Source organism: Palaemon carinicauda, chromosome 8 (genome assembly GCF_036898095.1).
Source record: "Palaemon carinicauda isolate YSFRI2023 chromosome 8, ASM3689809v2, whole genome shotgun sequence".
In the NCBI taxonomy this organism is placed as follows: Eukaryota; Metazoa; Arthropoda; class Malacostraca; order Decapoda; family Palaemonidae; genus Palaemon; species Palaemon carinicauda.
In genome coordinates, this window is record NC_090732.1 from 131,948,799 (window position 1) to 131,970,876 (window position 22,078).

At 42.2% G+C, this 22,078-nt stretch overlaps 1 protein-coding gene across 1 annotated transcript in view; it reads right to left on the reverse strand.

The window, feature by feature from the left end:
- The window catches only part of LOC137645944 (BTB/POZ domain-containing protein KCTD9-like), a 131,717-nt gene that overhangs the window by 67,153 nt on the left and 42,486 nt on the right, over positions 1-22,078 (reverse strand). The window contains exon 3 of the mRNA XM_068379016.1: positions 2,987-3,123. Coding sequence (XP_068235117.1) covers positions 2,987-3,123 — 137 coding nt within the window. The remainder of the gene's footprint in view (positions 1-2,986; positions 3,124-22,078) is intronic.

Here is a 22,078-nt window from a genome sequence, read left to right on the forward strand (position 1 = left end):
TCAGGGGTATAGAGGCTCTGAGGAGAGAGACACCCCTTCCAACGATACCAACTACAGAAAGAAGGCCCATTTTACTCAAAAGGAGATAATTCATAACCTCTAGGTGTGAAGATGTAAGGACTCCACTGAATTATGGAGGATCTGGGTGTGTTATTATTGTAAAGGTTCTGGAAGGGGAAGCAACTCCCTCGGAAACCTGACAGTGACAGTGGAATGACAAGTATATCACTCTACTTGTAGCCACAGTGGAGAAAATTAGTTATATATTGAGGATATGAGTCACTCTGATCCTGTTGAGATTCTTCCTTAATTGGCAAAATAGGGAAAAGGCATAGACCTTGAGAATGTTCCAAGGATGTCGAGAAACATTCTCTAACGCCGTCTCTGGTGATGTTACTGGGGTGCAGGATACTGGGAATTTCTGCTTGAGGGACAATGCAAAAGGTCTATCATTGGTGAACCCCCAAAAAACATTAAGTGTTCTTGTCCGAGGATATAAAAAACACTCTGATCCAGACTATCTGAGTCCACCTGCCCAGATTGTCTAACAAGATGTTCTCCTTTCCTAAGATTAAGTGACCTGACAGGGAGATTGCATTGCTCTCTATCCAAAGCAGGATATGTACCTCCAGAAAGCCAAACTAACAAGAGATAGTATTTCCTCGTTTCAGGTACTGTACTACCCTAAGGTGGTATTGTTGCTTATGACATGTTTCTTTGCTATCAGAAGGCAAGTGCTTTGTATAAACACACCTATATTCTTGTTGTTTTTTTATTGTAAGGGAAGAATGCCCAAACTAGAATGCAGGATCGTAATTGTGCAATCAAGAAAAGGAGAAATATTACAAAGCTAAAGTAATTCATCTTTCCCAAAATAATCAACTGAATTTTGACTCCCCGAGTCAAATCATCCTAAAAAAACTCAAGAATCCTCCACAGGCATACCCAAGATTTCTAGGTGTAATCTTACAGGAGATGGATAGGGAATAATAGGGAAATGTCATATCCTCTGATAGCCCTTTCTCTAGTCGTGATAGACTCAGGCTCTAGGACGAATTCGTTTTCAGAAACAAAAAAAAAGACTCTTCCCTAACATATGAACGCTGGATAGCGAACACATAAAAGCATACATAGCTATCGCAGACACTAAGGTCTCTAGATAAAAAACATACACATCTTGGTTTTAGAGTGATCTGTGTCCAAGCAAGGGAATAACCCAACTATTTTAGACCCCTAACCACCTCATGCACATTTGGAGATTAGAAAGGACATTTACCAGCCCATAAATATTCTTTTGAGAGCGAGTGCTCAGATGACACAAACGATTGCCTTGAGAGTACACTTGAACGCAGGGAAAAGCTTTGCGATTACCTTCTGTAAATACTGTACTGAGCGTACTAGGAGAATGCTTGCTTTAAGCCTGTCTTTCAGGCCATCAGGAGAGCGAGCCCCAGAGAAGCACAAATCACCCAGGTGAAGTAGGCTCACTGATCGGGGGGTAAGTGCAAGACATGGACTGTTGGGAGTGCAATTACAAAGGAGAGAGTCTGGCTCATGTATTCTACCCCAACAGGCAGAGCAAGCTCAGTTGTGCGAGGGCAAACAAGAGCTATGGGGGTTGAGGTGAGAGTACTAGCTTATGACATTGCGTTCTCAACAAAGCCAGGTGAGCAGATTGGCGATCATACATGGAGCGACCACATAGATAATTTGAGCCTTGAATACTCGCTGTGCATAAGCATGTTGAGAAATCACTTGTTCAAAGCAATCTCAGGTGAAAGGAATGCTTTCACCTTGAGCACTCCGAGACAGCTTACCAAGATCTACAGGGAGCTCCAAAGAGCTACAGCACTCTGGTATCAGCGCATGCAGGTGCTTCTAAGCCACTTGGTCAGATAGGCTACCTGGTTAGGACAACAACTCAGGCTTGCGACTGTGTCCACTGAAAAACCCAAAAGGGTTGACGAGCTCAGAGGGAGATCCTGGCTAAAGTATACTGTATCTTTCAAGCAAAAGGTTAATTTCCATCTGAGCGCCTGCTGAGGGTGCTGAGAGGCAGCTTGTTAAGCAAACCTCTCAAATCGATGCAAAGGATTTGATCATCAGACCAAATTGCTACAAACTATTTAATTGCCAGACCAAATTGCTGCAAACGATTTCATCGCCAGACCAAATTGCTAAAAACGATTTGATCGCCACACCAATTGCTGAAAAAAAATTTGATTGCCAGACCAAATTGCTAAAAACAATTTGATCATCAGACCAAATTGTTAAAAGCCATTAGCGATCAGATCGCAAAGCGACTAGCTTCTAATAAGCGAGGCTGAAAACGTATAATCAACAGCACTTGAAAGGAAGTGCGTTGCTCACATATGCGTGTTGGAAACTATGGAGTTAAAGCAAACATGATAGCATTAATCAAGTTCTTGACTCAAGGAAAATATCCTCAATATATAATAGTGTCAAACCAGAAATGGAGACCTAGAGCAAAGCTAGAATTTGGCCAGGTTCCAACCAGCAGCGACAGAGTTGTCTCCTTCGACTGCTGAAATCACATTGGAGTCCTTGTGAGTGACCAGGAGAGTGGTGCTTCCTCGCTATCGACTGGTAACAACCTACTGTATATGGTTGTTGATACCTCATTAAAAGTTTTAATAGCAGTGTTCCTGCTTCGCTGATGTCATACCCTTTGTAAAGAACTCAGGTTTGTATTCTTGTCGGAACGACTTGAATTATGTCAAGTATAAAAAAATCATGCAAAAAAATTGAAAAAAAGACTCCATTCTCAAAAGTCTCCTCTCCTTTTCAGTGAAAATTTTGAATGACTTACATCATTACATAGACTATTCAACATACAGTAATTTCATCAGAATTAAAATGACTCATACTATATGTCCCCAATAACTTTTCTGTTTTTTGCTCATTAAAGTGATTAACATCAACCTTTCATGACATAAAAAAAAGTAGAGTAACAATATGAACTTACCACAAGATGATACTGGACCAGCTACAGATACATTAGTTGTCCCAGCACCGACATAACCTCGAGGTCGAACTCCCGGACTAGGTTGTGCAGGTAGCACAAAGTCTTCCCCCTCAGAGACATAAAGTATGTCATCATCTCTGAAAGATTAAATTCAACTAACCATAAGATGGATCTATGGATTTGGACTACATAGCTACATAGGCCATTCAGCATCCAAGTACATTTAAGGTAAAATCACAAGTTACAATATGAGATAAAAGTTATAGGAGGTTGGAGAGCCAGATGGAAAAAAGGAAGCAAGAATGGAGGTAAAGTTCAACTAGGAGCCAAAGAAATGCTGCACAGACCCTTTTAACCCCTTCGCCTCAATGACGTTGGTTTGTCAAAACATGCCTGGTAATACACACAGTGACATCGGGATAACGTCATCTTCATCACTATTATCATTATAATTATTATTATTATTGTTATAATTTCTATCAGCTACGAAAGAGTATAGCACATGGTTGCATGTCACACACGTTCACACTCGGGGAAATTTCACAAAAATATCTTCTCTCCCTAATATTAGCTCCTCCGCCTCCTGTCTTTAGCCAATCTAAAAATAATCATCCCAGTCTCTCTAGCCAATGGCAACATTCCCTACCTTAAGCATTACTCAACACCTCGACACACCCAATTGGAGACTGTCATCCTACCACCAACCAAAATAGGCTACTTGCAATTCTAGTCCTTATTCATGATTATATTAGATCTATTTTGGTGTATTCACATCTAACCTCATCACCAACCAAAAATACTTGCAATTCCAGTCCTTTTTCATTATTATGTAAGGTCTATTTTATTGTTTTTCTATGTTGTCCCAGTGTTCAAATCACAGAAAAAGTCGCCCTGCCTTCAACTATAAGTCCCACCCACAAGACGAAAACTTACTCTTACCAGTAAAGGAAATAGTTGACAGAAGAGGAGATTTATCTTTTTATCTTATTTCAGTTATTTAGAGTGAAATACAATGGAGAATAAAGCAAGATTTAAAAAAAATTATTCTGTAATCAGCAGTAAAACAAATAAACATGGAAATGCAGCTTATTATTGAGTAAATGAGCGAGTACATCCGATGATGACAAACCTCACATAGAGCTCCAGTAGTGAATCCATGGCCTCGTAGCGAAAGGGTTAAGTAATGTCTATAGTCAACCTTTAAGGTTCAGTTATAACATACAGTAAATTCTTTTAATTGTAAATAAAAAAAGTACTATGAATTGCATAAACAGACTAAATCTTGTTGGTTTCAAAATAATATACAGTACACTATACCGTAGTAGGAATGTGGAACAAAATAAGGAAATGGAATTTTCACAATAACATTAATATCAATAATACTTACCTGAATAATTTAGCTAGCCCTGAATCTCCAAAAACCACCCAGATTCTAACCACATTGGCAACCCTGCTATCTTACAGTCTGCCTGAAGCCCAGTGGAAGAGGCAGAGAAAGCTGGCAACAGCAGCTTCAGACCAAGAAGGAATGCTTGAAGCACTCACCAGGTCTTTTGTTCACCAAACAATGAGGGTTTGACTACACTCCCCGAAAGAAACCCACAAAGAGCCAGCACTACTGATTGCCACCCATTCTATGTATTTGGAGTCAAGAGGAAAGTAGCTGCAGTAGTTGGCATCTCAACCCAGAAGTGTGAGTGACAAGATTATCCATCTATACTCCTGTCAGGCACCCACCAAACAGGAGTGAACCCAACAGAGGAGTGACAGGACAATCAACTGGTCACATGAGGCACTCACCTGGTATTTTGTTAGGTGAACAATGAGGGAGTGACATGTCCCAAAAAGACAACCAAAGAGCCAATAGTACTGACTGTCACCCATCCCTTGTGCCTAGTGCCAAGAGGAAAGTAGCTACAGTAGCTGGAGACTCAATCCAAGGAGTGAATGCTTGGACAGACAAGCTGGTTCAGTGTCAGGTGATATTGGGGGTTAACACAATGCCACCCACCAAAGGCACCAACACACACCTGCATTCCCACGTCACCTAACTATTGGGGGAACGACACAAAGATGAGAGGATCACAGGTAGAAGGCAACTTGGCCACAAGGATTGAGTGCCTAGTCAGTCCGGCTGGTCTACAGTCGGGCAAACATTGACGGGCATTACAACTCGGCCCAATGGTGCCGGTACCAAGACCAGCACCACTAACTGCCGCCTGTCTCGCGTGAGCGACTGAAGTCGAGAGGCAAGGGAAAAGAGTAGTTGGTGTACATGTTGGTAACCTCCTCAACCTTAGGTGGGGCAAGGATACAACTTTTAAAGTAGGTTCTTAATGTCTATTAGGAGAAAAATACAAAGTCCGTGGGAACAACAGAAAGATAACTTATCAATAGGAGATCAGGACAAACAAGACAGCGCATCATGGGAACAATAAGCAAGTGTTGCCAATGCTAATACAGTGTTGCCATATCATATTATTAAGACATGAATTAATCTGCTGATATGCAACATTGGAAATAATGCCTGAAAGCACATAAAATAAATGGTACATATAGGATAAATGACAATAATAATGAACACTAGTACATGTTAAATTTGTCTTTTCATGTACTTACACTTCCCTCCCCTCACCCCTGTAGTGAAATCTCGAGAGAACTCTTTTCTATGAGTCTTTGGGAACGACCTGGGTTCACTGGAGGGATACTGACAAAGGACTCTCTTTCTAAGTCTGGGCAAGAGGCCCCAGGGTCAGGGGGAGAGGGGTCACTGACAGTGGGTGGCACTGGGCAAAGAAAACGGCGATTACGCCATCACATACGACCACTAGGGAGACGAATGAATTTGATAGTCTCTTGACTTTCCAAGGCCCATGACAATACTAACTTTGTCCTAACGATGAGAGGTCGGGTCTTAAATCCAAACTTGCTGTCCGACACTCAACTTCGGCAGGGGACGGGCATGCTGGTCATATTGGGTTTTTACTTGCTCACAGCGGGCAGCAGCATGGCGGTCAGTCTTCAATCTTGATCTGCCACTCCTTGGAGAACGCTTTTGGATGGGCAGAGATATACGACCTGAGAAGTCGGCCATACAGGCTCTGGGCAGGGAAGCGTCCTGTAAAATTAGGAGTGTTCCAGAGCTCCAGCAAGCCACGGTCAAAATCTTCACAATCGATGTTGCCAGACGGGGAAGTTTTCAGGATGAGGAGCTTAACTGACATCACAGCGGCTTTGGCATGGCCATTCGATTGCGGATAGTGAGGTGATGATAATGTGTCGAACTCCCCATCTCTTCATAAAAATCCCTGAACTCTGTGCTAGTGAACTGTGGCTCTCCACCTGTTCTATGGCGAAGAGGAACATCAACTTCACGAAAGTATTTGCAGAAAATCCTGATTGTGTTAGCAGCAGTATTATCGCCTTTGCACGGTGCGACAACAGGCCATTCTGGTAGGCGATCGACGACAACGAGGAAAGCTTTCCCTGCGACAACAAAGAAGTCCCCTGAGACAGACTCAAAGGGTCTTGTTGGGTTGTCGTCGTTCATTAAAGGTTCCTGCTGCTGAGATGGCTGCACTGTGTGAGATGCCTCAAAAGCTCTGACTGTGTTGGCAATGCCAGAGTCAATGCAAGACCAGAAAACTGACCGCCCTGCTCAGTATTTGGTCGCTCCTACACCTCTGTGGCTGTTATGCAAGTGGGACAAGGCGAGGCGAAGAAGGGCGGCAGGAACTACAACTCTTCCTCCATACAAGACTAGGTAATCATCAGCATAAAGATCTGCATATAGTTTCCAGTATGGAAGTACGGAATTGTGAAGATCATATCTGTTGCAAGGAAATCCTGATGCGACACAATCGAGTAAACGAGTATACGCAGGATTTGCTCTTGCTGCATAACGAAGATCCTGGAGTATCCTGTCGGCATCCTGAGCCGAAGACTCATCTGAAAGAGTAACGGTGATCATGGCTATGACAGTTCGGAGATGAGCAGCAGAAGCAGCACCTGAAATCTCATTCTCCAGTGTAGGGTGGCTGACCGGGGGTCGAGATAATGCATTTGGAACGCAGAGCAACTTACCAGCACACCACACAGCTGTAAAGATGTAAGGCAAGATGTTCTCCTTGAGGTGCTGGAGACGGGAATTTTCAATGGCATCCAGTGTATAACTAATCAGAATTGTTATGAGGGGCTGGTGATCCATCATCAAAGTAAAGTGCTTTAGGCCGGCTAGATACAGCCTGCACTTTGTCATTGCCCTGACAACGGCTAGCATCTCAAGCTCAATAATGGCATAGCATGTCTCTACACCAGCGAAAAAATGAGAACCACACTGAACTAGACACAGGTGTCCATTACCATGGTCCTGCTAGAGAGCATATCCAATGCCAAGTAGGCGTGAAACATCCGTTTGAAGAACAACGGGTAGGTCTGGATCAAAGAGGGCAAGAACTGGTGGACAGGTGAGAGCTAACTTAACGTGTTGAAATGCTTCATTATGGTTGGAGGTCCAGACAAATGTTCTCTTGAGGCTTATCAGGGGGCGTAAAGGTTGGGCTGCAATGGAGATGTCAGGGGTAAACTTCGCTGTTGACCAGTCCCATGAACGATCTGAGGTCTGTCAGGTTAGCAGGGGTTGGGAAATCCTTGATGGCACTGACTTTCTGCTGATTAGCTGAAATGTAATCTCCTGAGAGATGGTATCCACAGAAGTTAACGGAGGGGGCGGCGACCACAAATTTATCCTTGTTGAGTGTGATCCCAAACTTGCGGCACCTGGTCAGCACTTCGTGGATATGATGAAGGTGTGTAACATAGTCTTCAACGAAGAGGAGGTCGTCGTCTATGGCACCTGGCGAGTACTTCATGGATATGATGAAGGTGTGTAACAAAGTCTTCAACGTAGAGGAGAAGGTCGTCTATGACCTTAACACAATTTTGGACACCTTGAAGGTCCATATCACCTCGCAGGCAGAAGGCATCGCCAGTAGCTGCGAAGCCCATCGGTCCTCTGCAAAGTATGAACCGACCACATGGCGTTATAAAGGTGGTCAAATGTTGATCTTCTTCTACCAGTTCCATTTGCTGTGGTGAAGAAACGATCGGGTCCACACTATGAATAGCTGTGTAGGGTGTGGGTGAAGGGTGGGCTGGACGAGAAGATTGGCTGTTCAACATGGTTAGGTCGCTGGTGATACGTACTCCTGTCCCAGTCTTGGCAACGACGGCGAGATGGTGGCACCAAACTGAAGGGTTATCACCAGCAGGTTTGATTATCCCTTGAGCCACCATAGAATCACGCTCCTCTTTGACTTGGTCCTTAAACACAAAAGAAATCTGTCTTGGAGTGTAGATGGCAAAAGGCACTGCACCATCCTTTAGGTGGATTCTCCAGGGAGGACCGGTCATTAGCTTGAGAAGATTTGTCTTCAAATCTTCTTTGAGACCAACACATCTTTAAACTCTTGAAAAAAGTATTCCTTGGCTGTTGAAGGCAATGTGGTTGCTGAGAAGGGTAGCTCCTTGAATCTATTTACATGTTTGACCTCCAAAATAGATTAAAGGAAGTCTGGAGATGGCAGAAGGCGATCCTAAGCAAAGACAGCTGGTCAGTGAAACTTTTGGTTTGTTGGAAACTGTAGAAGCACCACAGTTGCTTGAAGATCTGTCTTGACGACCATTTTTCTTGTTATCCTTGCAGCATTTATCGAAATGTCCAATACGGTGATAACGACAGCACTGGATTTTGCTGGCAGGACACTTCAATGTTCTGGACCAATGACCAACATGGTCACAGTTTTTGCAGGTACTGTTGGCAGTGGGGCATTTATGCAGTTCGTGCTGTCAGGCACAGTACTCGCATAAAGCAGCCGGCTTCGAGGACTTCGGCGAAGGTGGAGACTTTCCGCTTGGCTTCTTGCTTCTCTTGTAGGCGGAAATGGCACACAACTGTCTGGGTGGCCTACGTATGGCAGAAGTTGCAGTTTTAGCTGCCTCATACGATCGACAGGCGGTGACAAAATCTTGTAGAGGAGACTTGGTATTCAAGGCAATCAACTTCTGGACTAACTCTGCATCTTGGATACCCATCAAGATGATCATTTTCAGCTGAGTCTCTTCACATGCAGCTGCATTACCTGGGTATAAATCAACTTCTTCCGCGATGTGACAAAGTCTCACGTAGAAATCGGCAAAAGATTCTCCTTCCATTTGCTTACAGCTAAGCAACTCTCTTCAGCGAAGCACTTCGTTCCTTAAATTCTTTATGTGCAATTGTAGAGCACCCAGGACTTCATCTACAGACTTATCTGCGAAAAGAGAAATTTGTAATGCGTATTCTAAAACATGCTGTGTTTCAAGAGTTAAACACATCCTCATCTGGATCATCTGCTTTTCACAAGAAAGCTAAGAAAGATCCACCATGATGGCATAGTCATCCCACCGACGTCTCCATTCCCTGAACATTTGGATTGTTGCATCTGCTTTAAGTGGGGGTGGCGTTTGAGCCGTTGCTTTCTGTGGAGGTGGGAGAGCAGATTGATTACAGTCTGAAGTCGCTTCTGTGCCAGGTGTAAGAGTACCTGGATGAGAATGGATGATAGGTGCAAGAGTTTGAATGAGAGCAGTAAATCTTGCCTTTTCTTCTTCTCTTCTAAGATCATCCTCTCTTAGGCGAATCGCTTCTTGTTCCCTTCTTTCTCCTTCACGTTTTCTTTCTTGTCTTCTTTCTTCATCTTCCCTTTGTCTTCTTTCATCATCGTACAAGCAAGATTCATCTACAAACCTAATCAAAGTGAGGAAATCTGTCCCAGTAGCTTGAGAAGCAGACGGTGGTTGATAGTGCGGGCTTAAAAAAGGTGGGGAGGGAGAGGCAGTGGGATTCAACACTCCCCCAACACTCTGGGTGTGGGCATCGTCAACATTGTGGGCACCCATGTCACTGAATGGTCCCTGACCTTTAAGTCTACCTCTTGGGGCCATTATTACTTTCACTGTAGGTTCTTAATGTCTATTACGAGAAAAATACAAAGTCCGTGGGAACAACGGAAAGATAACTTATCAGTAAGAGACAAGGACAAACAAGACAGTGCAACATGGGAACAATAAGTTAGTGTTGCCAATGCTAATACAATGTTGCCATATCATATAATTAAGACATGAATTAATCTGCTGATATGCAACATCTGGAAATAATGCTTGAAAGCACATAATACAATAAATGGTACATATAAGATAATGACAATAATAATGAATACTGGTACATGTTAAATGTGTCTTTTCATGTACCTACAGTTGGCATCACAGTTGCCAGTAGAGTATCAGATGTATGAAGACAAGAAGAAGAAAGGTCTATTCTGTTGAGTCTAAAGAATTGGATCAAGGCCAAGCGATAGCCTTTTATCACAGAAAAAGAATATTTTTTCTCCTTACGGATATAGTACAAGAAGTCTGTGATTACTGGAAGAGAGGCCTGGAGCGGAGAGATACCCCTCCCACGGCACCAACCACAGAAGACGGCCCACTTGGCCTGATAAATAACTGTCGAGGACTTTTGGAGGTACCCACACATCTGGAGAGCACTTTCCTTGGAAAAGCCTCTCTTAGAGAGATGCTGGATAACCTCCATAGATGAAGTTGCAGGGAAGTTATTGTACTGTAAAAGATCCTGACATGGAGCTGCTGCAGAAGATGTGGAAGGTGTGGGAGTTCTCTCGGGACTTCTGAGAGCAACTGCAGAAGGTCCGGGTACCACATGCAGCGAAACAACATCATAACAATAAAGTTCATCAGATGATTGGGCATTTCTCTGAAGGCAAATTAGAGGAGAGGCATAAACGTCAAGCCTGTCCCCAGGATGAAGCAAATACTCAAATGTAGCAGACGGGTCAAGCATCGGAGAGCAGTAAACTGGTAGCATTGCGTTTGGGTCTGTCGCAAAAATGTCAATCATTGGGGAACCCAAAAGTCATTACTTTTCTCACTAAATGAGGACTCAAAGACCATTCTCCATCAACCACTTGAGTCCTTATGCTCAGTTGGTCCACAAAGATATTCCTCTTGCCAGGAATGAAGCAGGCGGACACAAAGATTGCATTATCCTCTGCACATTCCAGGATTTCCAACAACTAGCTGTCAGACAATGATACTTTGTCCTTCCTTCATCAACACTACCAAGTAACTTCGATGGAGGGCAAAACTGCTGTAAGGCCAACCAGGATACTTGCAACTTTAGTCTGACACTGACTAGGTCACAAGGCCATTTGTTTTTTAAGATGGGTTCCCTACCCTTTGGATGATGCACCTGTGAAGAGTCTGTACTCTGGAGGATACATCACAGGACAGGCTTCCTCGAGGTTGGAGAGATCACTCTAGCAATGATCTTCCTTGGAGCTTGATCCCAAAGAAACCAGAAATTGCAAACCGTCTTGATACTGAAACCACAATGATCTGAAGTTCCAATGCAAGTTCCTCACATGCATCGTTCCTTCAGAGATTAGTCGCTCTAAAGAAGCCAGATACCCTAGTAACCTTTGTCACTGAAGTGTGGAAGATGAGGGCCTCGTAGAAACGGAAAAGTCACCTGACGGAGCTGTGGCATCGTCTTCTGACGAAAAAACCTTTCCCTGGATGGTGTCGATCTTCATGTCTAGGTAAGCCAGGCACTGGGTTGGGGAGAGGGCAGACTTCTCCCAATGTATCAGGACTGCCAGAATCCTGCCAAAATTTGAGAAACATGTCCCGGTGCGACAGAAGTATTGTATCTTTCGAAATTCCATCAGAATCAACAAGTCATCGAGGTACCACAGCAGTCTGATCCCGTTAAGGCGAATGCAGAACACCAGCTGGAAGATCCTTGTGAATACCTGGAGAGCTGTTGACAGGCCGAAGCAGAGGTCCTTGAACTAGTAAACCTTCCTGTCTGATAATACCCAAAGGTACTTTCTGGATGCGGGAAAGACTGGAACCCTAAAATAAACATTGCTTGGGTCTACTGTGAACATAAAGTCAACCGCTCAGACATCTTGAATCACCATAGCCGCTGTCTTCATTTTGAATGGAGTTTGCCTGATATAGAGATTCATGAATGAGAGGTCGATGACAAGTCTCCAGCCTCCCAATGCCTTCTTTACAAGAAAGAGTCGACTGAAGAAGCTGAGAGACCCGTCCTACACCTAATGAAAGGCACCCTTATCAACCATTTCCTGAACCTTTAGCAGAAGGGCTTCATGCTTCTGGGATCTCTGGCGATAGGATGGTGACATCACTGGGGAATGAATTAGAGGAGGAGGAGTGCTGGTGAATGGAAGGAGGTACCAAGACTGGAGAACCTGAATACAGTTGGCCATTGTTTGTGGGGGTTAGGTAACAGAGACAGGTGGGAAGAAAAAGAATCCATGAATACTTGCTGCCCTAGGGTGGAATAATTCGTAACCCTACCAACTCACAGTGCATAGCCTACGCACAGTCTATTAACACACAAAGTACTGCCTAATATTGTTTTCACTTTGTTTCTATCACAGTATAAGTATTTTGTAATTGAAGGAAAACATTTCAGTAAGTGTACAGTACATATGCACATGTGTACATTACATAGTGGACACAGTAAGGTTACAGTACAGTACAGGAAAGTATTGTACGTAATATTAAAAAAGACATCAGGACACTTATAACAACAAATCCCTTTGGTTCCTATCTAATATAACACTTACTGATACTGTAGTGTATATTTTACTGTAATATATGTTCAGTACAATACTATCACTACAGTACAGTTAACTGTACTGTACGTGTTCACTTTTTTTGTTCAGACGACTAGCATTGTTTGACAACTCGCCGCACACATAGCCTACATTTATATATCAGAGTACAGTACATGTAGTAATTTACATACAGTATTGTACAGAATACAGTGATTACTAAACAATACTATACACTACTGTAATACTGCACAGTACAGTAAGTATACAATGAAACTGCATTCAAGATTAACTAAGTGTACATACTTTATACAAATACCACAAACCATTTTCCTAGGAAGTTCTACGTAGCAGATTTGAAGCATGACGCAACTCCTGATGCATCGTCTCTTGCACCGTACTGTTGGGAATCATACTCCAGTACAGTGTTTATATTTACCTGGTAATATACTGTAGAAATATGTACTTCTGTATACAAATGCATCACTTTTTTACATGAAAGCGTGATTCTGCTCAAAAAAGACCGAAGCGGGAATTGCAAATGCGAGGAGAGACAATGCAAACAACTGAGGCCAAGTCAGCAGAGATGGGATGTTGTGCTGGGCGGAGAGGTGGGCTGAGAAATCAAAGTCACCTGGAACAGAGCAGAAGGCTGCTAACCCTTGGAGGTTGAACAAGCAGCTTTTTGACTGCCTTCAACTCCTTCGGCTACTTTTTCTGAGTGCCTGACGAAAAGGGACACAACAGATCAGAAGGTCTGAGATGAAGGTCTCTGGAAGTTGGACCAGGGAGATCCTCTGAGAAGGTGAGCAAGATCAACCTGTACGTTTTTGTGAGAGTAATATCTCCTGGCAAAAGGGAGCCACTGTGATACCTCGGCCTGGCTTTCCCGAGTTGGAAATGGTCTTGCAGTCTTTCTTTCTGAGGGAGCATCAATGTAGTCTGCGTCTTGTACGCATATAACTCTGTCGGGAACAGGATGCTCCGCTTTGCATGACTTCCTTGAAATATACGCCTGTGCGTCTTCCAAGGAAGCTGGGTTCGGACAGATCTTACCTTTACCTGATTCCTCCCCTCTTGCAAGAGAAGAGTTGGCCTCTGATACATGATGAGTCACAGAAGAATGGGCGTCCAAAGTGTACTGGACCTTTATTTCCTAGCTGTGCAAAACGGGCTCTCGATTGCTGCAAGTGTGGATGAACGACTTCTAATCACTGAAGAAAAACCTTAGAAGAGAGGAGATCCAGGACGCCAAGTAGCGTACCTTGACAAGGAGAACAGAGGAAGCAAGACTCGAAGCTGAAAGAGAATTATGATTGTCTCATAAGGGGGGAGGTCTAGTTGGAACATAAAGAGTGTCCAGTGAGCAAAATCAAGGCCTGATCTGAGTGAGAAGACGAATAGAACTCATAGAAAGATAAAGGAGAGTGTAAGGCAGTGGAAGAAGTATGCATGGATTGAACTGGAGAGGCACAGTCAGAGCATGAAGACGAAAAAAACCTTCATCACAAAGGTGATTGATTGATTAATTTGAGGTTTTCTGGCATCCTGACTATATAAGGTCATTGACGCCATTATTATTTATTGTAAATAGAAATATTCAATTAAACAACATAAAAGCAAAGATGTCATTTTAAAACTTAAATACCTTTCAGAAGACCTGCTTTTGAAATAAAGCTAAAAATACCACTAGCACGGTAGGACACATGTCCAAGAATCTTGGCAAGGATGAACTTGCCATCCTCCCCTCGAGCCTCAAACAGATACCTATTTCTCTCACTACTATATGTGGGAAATTCGGTTAACAAATACCTCACTGTCAATGGTACCAAACAGTCGTCGCAATATGGTTGACGTTGGCCAGCTAGCAAAAACTCATGTGTCATCTGAGTGTTACCAATGCGGAGATGACAAAGAGTAGTCTCCCACTTTCGGGGTATCCTGCTATACCTCCAAGGAGATATAACATTACTCATTTCTCTCATCTTACTTTCAAGTAAACTATCCCAATGCTGTTGCCAATTATCATAAATAAAATTCTTAATTGTAGGTAAAAAATCATAACTAGGAATGGGATACCTTCTTGGTAGCAAATCCACTGCAGCACTATTTGCCAGTGAATCTGTCTTCTCATTTCCAGATACACCTACGTATGCCGCAACCCAGCACAATCTAACTGTTATACCTTTCATGCCAATAATTAAAAGCCACTCTAAAATTTTTAAAACTAGAAGATTATTGCAATTAAAAACTTTTAAAGCTTGTAGGACACTTCTTGGATCACTAAAAATGGTAAAATTTCCCTCGTCTTGTAACGCTATTTTCTCAGTAGCAGTTAGTATGCCATATAGTTCGGCAGTAAATATAGAGGATGCTAGAGGAATTACACCTCTACAATTAAAAGCACTACTATATACTCCAAATCCAATACCAGCATCAGATTTGGAGCCATCAGTATATATAAAAGTTGATTCCCTGTGTTCTTCAACAGGTTCCATAAAGAGCAACCTGGCTTTCTAGTCAGTCATGTTCTTTTTTTATGCCAATAAAATATTTACAAAAAGATATATCTGGTAATTTCCATGCAAGGGTTGATGATATCCTACATGGGAGCATTTTATATTTCTACCTATATCTAAATTGTCCACTAATGGTTTTACCTGGAAGCCATAAGGTTGAGGAGATTTTGGGTGCAACTCAAAATATCTAGAATGCATTACATGGTTTGAAGTCTGACAGGATAAATAATTAGGAAGTCTTTGCAATCTAAACCAATACCGAACAATAGAAGTCTTCCAGAATAGGTCTGAAAGCAATTTAGGAATCTGGATTGCAAGGGCAAGGTTCATCCTGAAGGTCGTCTGTAACGCAGCAAAGTAGAATGTCAGGAATGCACAAGAGAAAAATGCCTGGATTGCAAAGGCAAGGAGTGACTGGAGCGTGATGGTGAGGAGCATCTGGATTGTGAAGGCGAAGGACGGTTGGTGTCCGAAGGGAAGCATCTGCGCCGACTGCTACAAAGAGTCTTGTGATCCTACAGGCCTGGAGAGGACCTCTCTTGAAACAATCTGAAGTGATTGCGCAAGGAAAGAGGGGAAGCAGTAGGGCACTTTACTGACAATATCTGAGATGGCGAAGACAAGGCCAGCTTGTGAGAGAAAGAAGACCTTCGTCTCTTAGAAGATCATCAATATTCTACAGAAAAGCATACCTTGCGCAAAGGAAAAGGAGAGGCATCAACAGGAAATCGCCCAACAGTTAAGTGACCAGCGTCTGAAGAATCCGAGGGTCTGGCCAAGGAGTCCCCAGGGAAAGGTCTACGCTGACTGCAAGAGGCTTAGATCGCTCACCTAAGAGGAGGGATTGCACCTATGATGAGGCCTAGCTTTTAGGATCTGAAGAGTTTCGGGGTTCCCTAGATGATGATCTTGATGGAGGACAAGCAGCAAATGAAGGAGACTTCTAGTGAGGAAGAGACCCAAAAGGGCCAAGCCATAATGAGAGATCTGCAGTGGCATCAGATGCAGAAGGGAAAGCCTAATGAGGAGGAGGAACCCTTGACGCACCCACTTGAGGGCGACGTTTCTCTTTCAGTAACTGTTGAAGTCTATCCTCCGATAGAGATCCACAAGTATCCAGAGAAGGCCACAGTAAGCGAAGGGTATCAGCTCTCTGAAAGGAAAGAACAGTGGATAAATCTCTCAGAGAGGGAGGCATCATCGTTTCGCTAAAGGAAACGGCGGAGTCTCCCTACCACGAGTCTAACCAAGTGATAAAGGATCACCACTCTTTCCCAAGTGCTTGCAGAAAGTCTTAAGCGGCACACCTGGATAAGTCCCAAAAGATAATACACATGCATGCAAGCAAGCTGGAAAGACAACGAAAAGGTTAAGTTAATTTCAAAGTCAAAGAAATAAAGCAGAACCTACCCAAAAACTTCCAGACAGATAGGAACAAGTTCACTCTCTGACAGCTGAAATCTAAGTGAAGATATAGTGAGCTACAGAGGAGAGGGTGCCTCCCCATTGCCCACATGGTAATAACCAGCAAGTTGTTTACACCTTGTTAAAAGATTTAACTCCCGTATTCCAGACTACGCTGCTATCCCATCTCCTATATGTAAAGAACGATAGTTTGCATTTGTGTTGGTGCAAACAAGGAATTCAACAAAAGGCAAAGACAGTTTCCTTATGAGCCCTTTGTGATGTAAGAACTAGTGTTTAACAAGAGCACTCATTTTCTACAGTATAGTACTAAGATCAATGCAAGTACCACAGGAAGCAAAACAAACACCTTACCTTTACAATTAGTACAATTGTCACATGGTTTATGCTCCCTGCAACTTATGCAGTCCCACAGAAAGGCAGTTCTTGACTGGATTTGAAGGGATAATTGCAGAATTGTTCCATGAAGAAAGAATTTTTTCAGCTAGATTGCGCAAAAAATTACACAAATTGATGAAAATCCACACATGGATTTTAAAAACAGTATCAAAGTAATTGGTATTACACAAGAACCAACAAACTCCTGAAGAATGAAAGCCCTCTGGCTATGTGGAAATTTGAAATTCAAAATTCAACAGAGAACTTGGACATTTACATCTGATTGTCAAAGTGAGTGGACAACCAGTTCAGCTGGAAGTATTGCCAATGGGGTGATAGAATATGAGGTAGCATAGCAAAGTTGCCAATGCGGTTAAAATTTTGGGTGGTATTTGGAGGTTTCAGGACTAGATAAGTTATCCTGAGGTCATGTTTATTAAGAGTAAAAATTACCAGAAAATACTAATATGACAAGGAAAAGGTGGGCGGAATATTTTGAAAGTTTGCTGAATGTTGAGGATGATAGGGAGGCAGAGATAATTGCTGTTCCAGGTGTTGAGGTGCCAGTGATGGGAGATGAGAATGAGAGAGAGATTACAATAGAGGAAGTGAGGAGAGCACTAGATGAAACGAGAGTAGGAAAAGCATCTGGTATGGATGGTGTGAAAGCTGAGATGTTGAAGGAAGGGGGTGTGACTGTAATTGAATGGTTGGTGAGATTGTTTAATGTGTGTTTTGTGTTGTCAATGGTACCAGTAGATTGGGTCTGTGCATGTATTGTACCACTATATAAGGGTAAGGGAGATGTGCATGAGTGTTGTAATTCAAGAGGTATTAGTTTGTTGAGTGTAGTTGGAAAAGTGTATGGTAGAGTACTGATTAATAGGATTAAGGATAAAACAGAGAATGCAATCTGGGAAGTACAGGGGGGTTTTAGAAGAGGTAGGGGTTGTATGAATCAGATTTTTACAGTTAGGCAGATATGCGAGAAATATTTAGCAAAAGGTAAGGAGGTGTATGTTGCGTTTATGGATCTGGAGAAAGCATATGATAGAGTTGATAGGGAAGCAATGTGGAATGTGATGAGGTTATATGGAGTTGGTGGAAGGTTGTTGCAAGCAGTGAAAAGTTTCTACAAAGGTAGTAAAGCATGTGTTAGAATAGGAAATGAAGTGAGCGATTGGTTTCCGGTGAGAGTGGGGCTGAGACAGGGATGTGTGATGTCGCCGTGGTTGTTTAACTTGTATGTTGATGGAGTGGTGAGAGAGGTGAATGCTCGAGTGCTTGGACGAGGATTAAAACTGGTAGACGAGAATGATCATGAATGGGAGGTAAATCAGTTGTTGTTTGCGGATGACACTGTACTGGTAGCAGACACAGAAGAGAAGCTTGACTGACTAGTGACAGAATTTGGAAGGGTGTGTGAGAGAAGGAAGTTGAGAGTTAATGTGGGTAAGAGTAAGGTTATGAGATGTACGAGAAGGGAAGGTGGTGCAAGGTTGAATGTCATGTTGAATGGAGAGTTACTTGAGGAGGTGGATCAGTTTAAGTACTTGGGGTCTGTTGTTGCAGCAAATGGTGGAGTGGAAGCAGATGTACGTCAGAGAGTGAATGAAGGTTGCAAAGTGTTGGGGGCAGTTAAGGGAGTAGTAAAAAATAGAGGGTTGGGCATGAATGTAAAGAGAGTTCTATATGAGAAAGTGATTGTACCAACTGTGATGTATGGATCGTAGTTGTGGGGAATGAAAATGATAGAGAGACAGAAATTGAATGTGTTTGAGATGAAGTGTCTGAGGAGTATGGCTGGTGTATCTCGATTAGATAGGGTCAGGAACGAGGTGGTGAGGGTGAGAACGGGTGTAAGAAATGAGTTAGCGGCTAGAGTGGATATGAATGTCTTGAGGTGGTTTGGCCATGTTGAGGGAATGGAAAATGGCTGTCTGCTAAAGAAGGTGATGAATGCAAGAGTTGATGGGAGAATTACAAGAGGAAGGCCAAGGTTTGGGTGGATGGATGGTGTGAAGAAAGCTCTGGGTGATAGGAGGATAGATGTGAGAGAGGCAAGAGAGCGTGCTAGAAATAGGAATGAATGGCGAGCGATTGTGACGCAGTTCCGGTAGGCCCTGCTGCTTCCTCCGGTGCCTTAGATGACCGCGGAGGTAGCAGCAGTAGGGGACTCAGCAGTATGAAGCTTCATCTGTGGTGGAAATGTGGGAGGTTGGGCTGTGGCACCCTAGCAGTACCAGCTGAACTCGGCTGAGTCCCTGGTTAGGCTGGAGGAACATAGAGAGTAGAGGTCCCCTTTTTTGTTTTGTTCTTGTTGATGTCGGCTACCCCCCAAAATTGGGGGAAGTGCCTTTGGTATATGGATGGACTAATATGACAAATTTGGAGATAATGTGTAATTTTCCTTACTACTGTATACAAACCTGAATCCTTTATATAGGAGAGATAAGAGCGAAGATGAAGTACACGGCAGTTAAAACTTTATAAAGAGGTGTGAAGATGTGACCGATAGTTACCAAACAGAATCCAGGAAGAGCAGCAGCCCTCCCTCCACTTGCTCCCTGAAAAGTTACTTTGATTGCAACTGGGGCTTTTCAGGGGGTTAGTGATGGCAGGATATAAATTATCTCAAAATTTGACATTGTTCCAACACAAATATAAACCTTTGTCCTTTACAAAGGAGACTCCTCTTTGGGCGAGATGAAATCCGTTCCAACAGGCTGAAAATTTATCCAGGGATGCTCAAACTCGGACCCTACATGTGGTGAGAGTTAAGGTTCCTTACACCTCATGTTCTAGTGGTGTGACAATGCCCGGGGTCCACGAACCTTGCAATAAAGGATACAGTGCTTAAAATCTGTCATAGCAATGAGGTATATGTAAAGTAATGGCTCACAACACGAAATTAATTAGTTCTGGAGTGGCTTTCGTAAAGTGATTTTTTCATGTAGTGAGTCACATTTCACATGCAAATTGCCTAATTCCTTCCAAACCCTACAAAACACCACATTGAATCCTATAATAAAGCTACAGTATAACCACAATGAAATACCATACAGCCAAATACATTTGAACCATTCAATATACCTAAACTAACTGTTAATACCTGTAAATTAAGTTGTTATTATCACTATGTAATAATAAATGGAAAATAATACAATCCATACAGTACAATACGGTACATTTTGATAGGATTGCAAGGCGTCGTAGAGATAGAAAAAGAAGTAAAGTAAACATGACGCCTCCTATGAGATTAATCTATTTAACTTAATCTATTTAGGCTTTAGTGCGGTGTTTTGATAAAAAGTTAACGCAAGCAAGTACAGAATTGGACATATATAAACAGATAAAGAAACACATGTCTATCTTGATCCCTTGTTTACACAGGTTTTTGCAAAAAATGAAACAAAGCCACAACAAGTAAACGTAGTTAATAATAGTCAAGTCGCGGGAATAACGTGTTATAATTGCAAACGTCAAGGTCACTTGATTGCAGACTGCAGAACGAGATTCTGTTCGTTACATAATAGTTCAACTCATTCATATAGTCAGTGCTACTCACGTAAGACACAACAGAATCCTAGAAATACAGTCAAATCCACAGTCAGTTCCATATGGAAATAGAAATAAAAATCCTCAGTTCAATAAGAAGAAACAGCCAAACGTCAATGTAGTTCAGAAACAAACAAACAGTTCTTTGAATAACTCTGATCCTGGGACGTCTACCCAGAACTCACAAGGTCAGACTAATTTCCAGAATGTGCAGAGCAAAGCAAATACCACATAATTAACTCCAGTGGGGAAGAGAGTGATGTTGGGTCATTTAAATCAACATCAGTAGTGTTAAATAATCCATTTAATGTTTTATCAGATCATTGTGAGGCAATAGATTTTCCTACGAAACACACGACCGAATCAAATAAATTAGTGCATGCTCCTGTAGATTTGCAACAAATTCACACAATAATAAGTCAAAATGAGTTACGACCAACATAATATGCTGTAAATTTAGAACACCGATCCTTTACATTATTTTTGGACTCTGGTAGTCCACGTAATATCATGGATTTGAGGACACATCATTTGTTGTTTTCAAACTTCCCTATAGAGAAGTCCGGAGTAAAGCTCTCGGGTATAGGAAATAATGAATTAAATGTAATAGGCGTAACTCATGTTCAGATCAAGGTCGGTAAGCGCACGTTTGCCGATACCTTTGTTGTTGTACAAAACATTGATATGTATCCAGCTGAAACTGTAGGATATCCGTCTATGGGTAATCAAAATAATATCTTAGCCCCTGCCAAGCACGGCGTGTATATCAAAGGAAAATTCTATAAGTCTTCTAATACCTTAAAATCAGTTTTGGATAAAAAGAAGACAACAAATAAAACAGTGACGTACGTTGAAGAACCAATAACATGTCTCACTAATAAAGAAATAATATACGCGACCAAACAGAATTTTCGTTCACCCGTAATATCGTCTTGCACGCAATCTATCGAGCCGAACGTACCTTCGAATTTAATAGTGCAAATAAAGAAAACGTTACCGGGATCTGAAATATTAATCCTTTCCGACACTTTGAAATCTAACAGATTGTCCGTCACACAAGCTATTTATACAGTAGGCTCACATCAACAATGTAATATTGAAGTCTGTAATCATTTAAACACCACTTTAGTAATTCACAAAAATCAACATATCCTGGATGTAGAAGTTTATAATCATCGCATTCTTACCGTTGCTGAAATCAATCACGCTCAATCAGTTGCAGATGAATCCCTTTTGCTATCTATTAAAAATAAAATTAGTAAAGACATCCAAGAAGAAGAAATTCAGCAGAAATTTTTTGGACTTTTAACTGAATATCATGATGTTTTTTCCACTACGGATGGATCCTTAGGAAAGACAGATGTCATAGAACATCAAATAAGGTTGAAGGACAAGCAGAAAATTATCTATGTACCCTCGTACAGACTCCCTATGAAATTCCAGAATGAGATAAATGATGAAGTAGGTAAAATGCTAGAAGAAGGAGTCATTAGGAAATTGAAAAGTCCTTA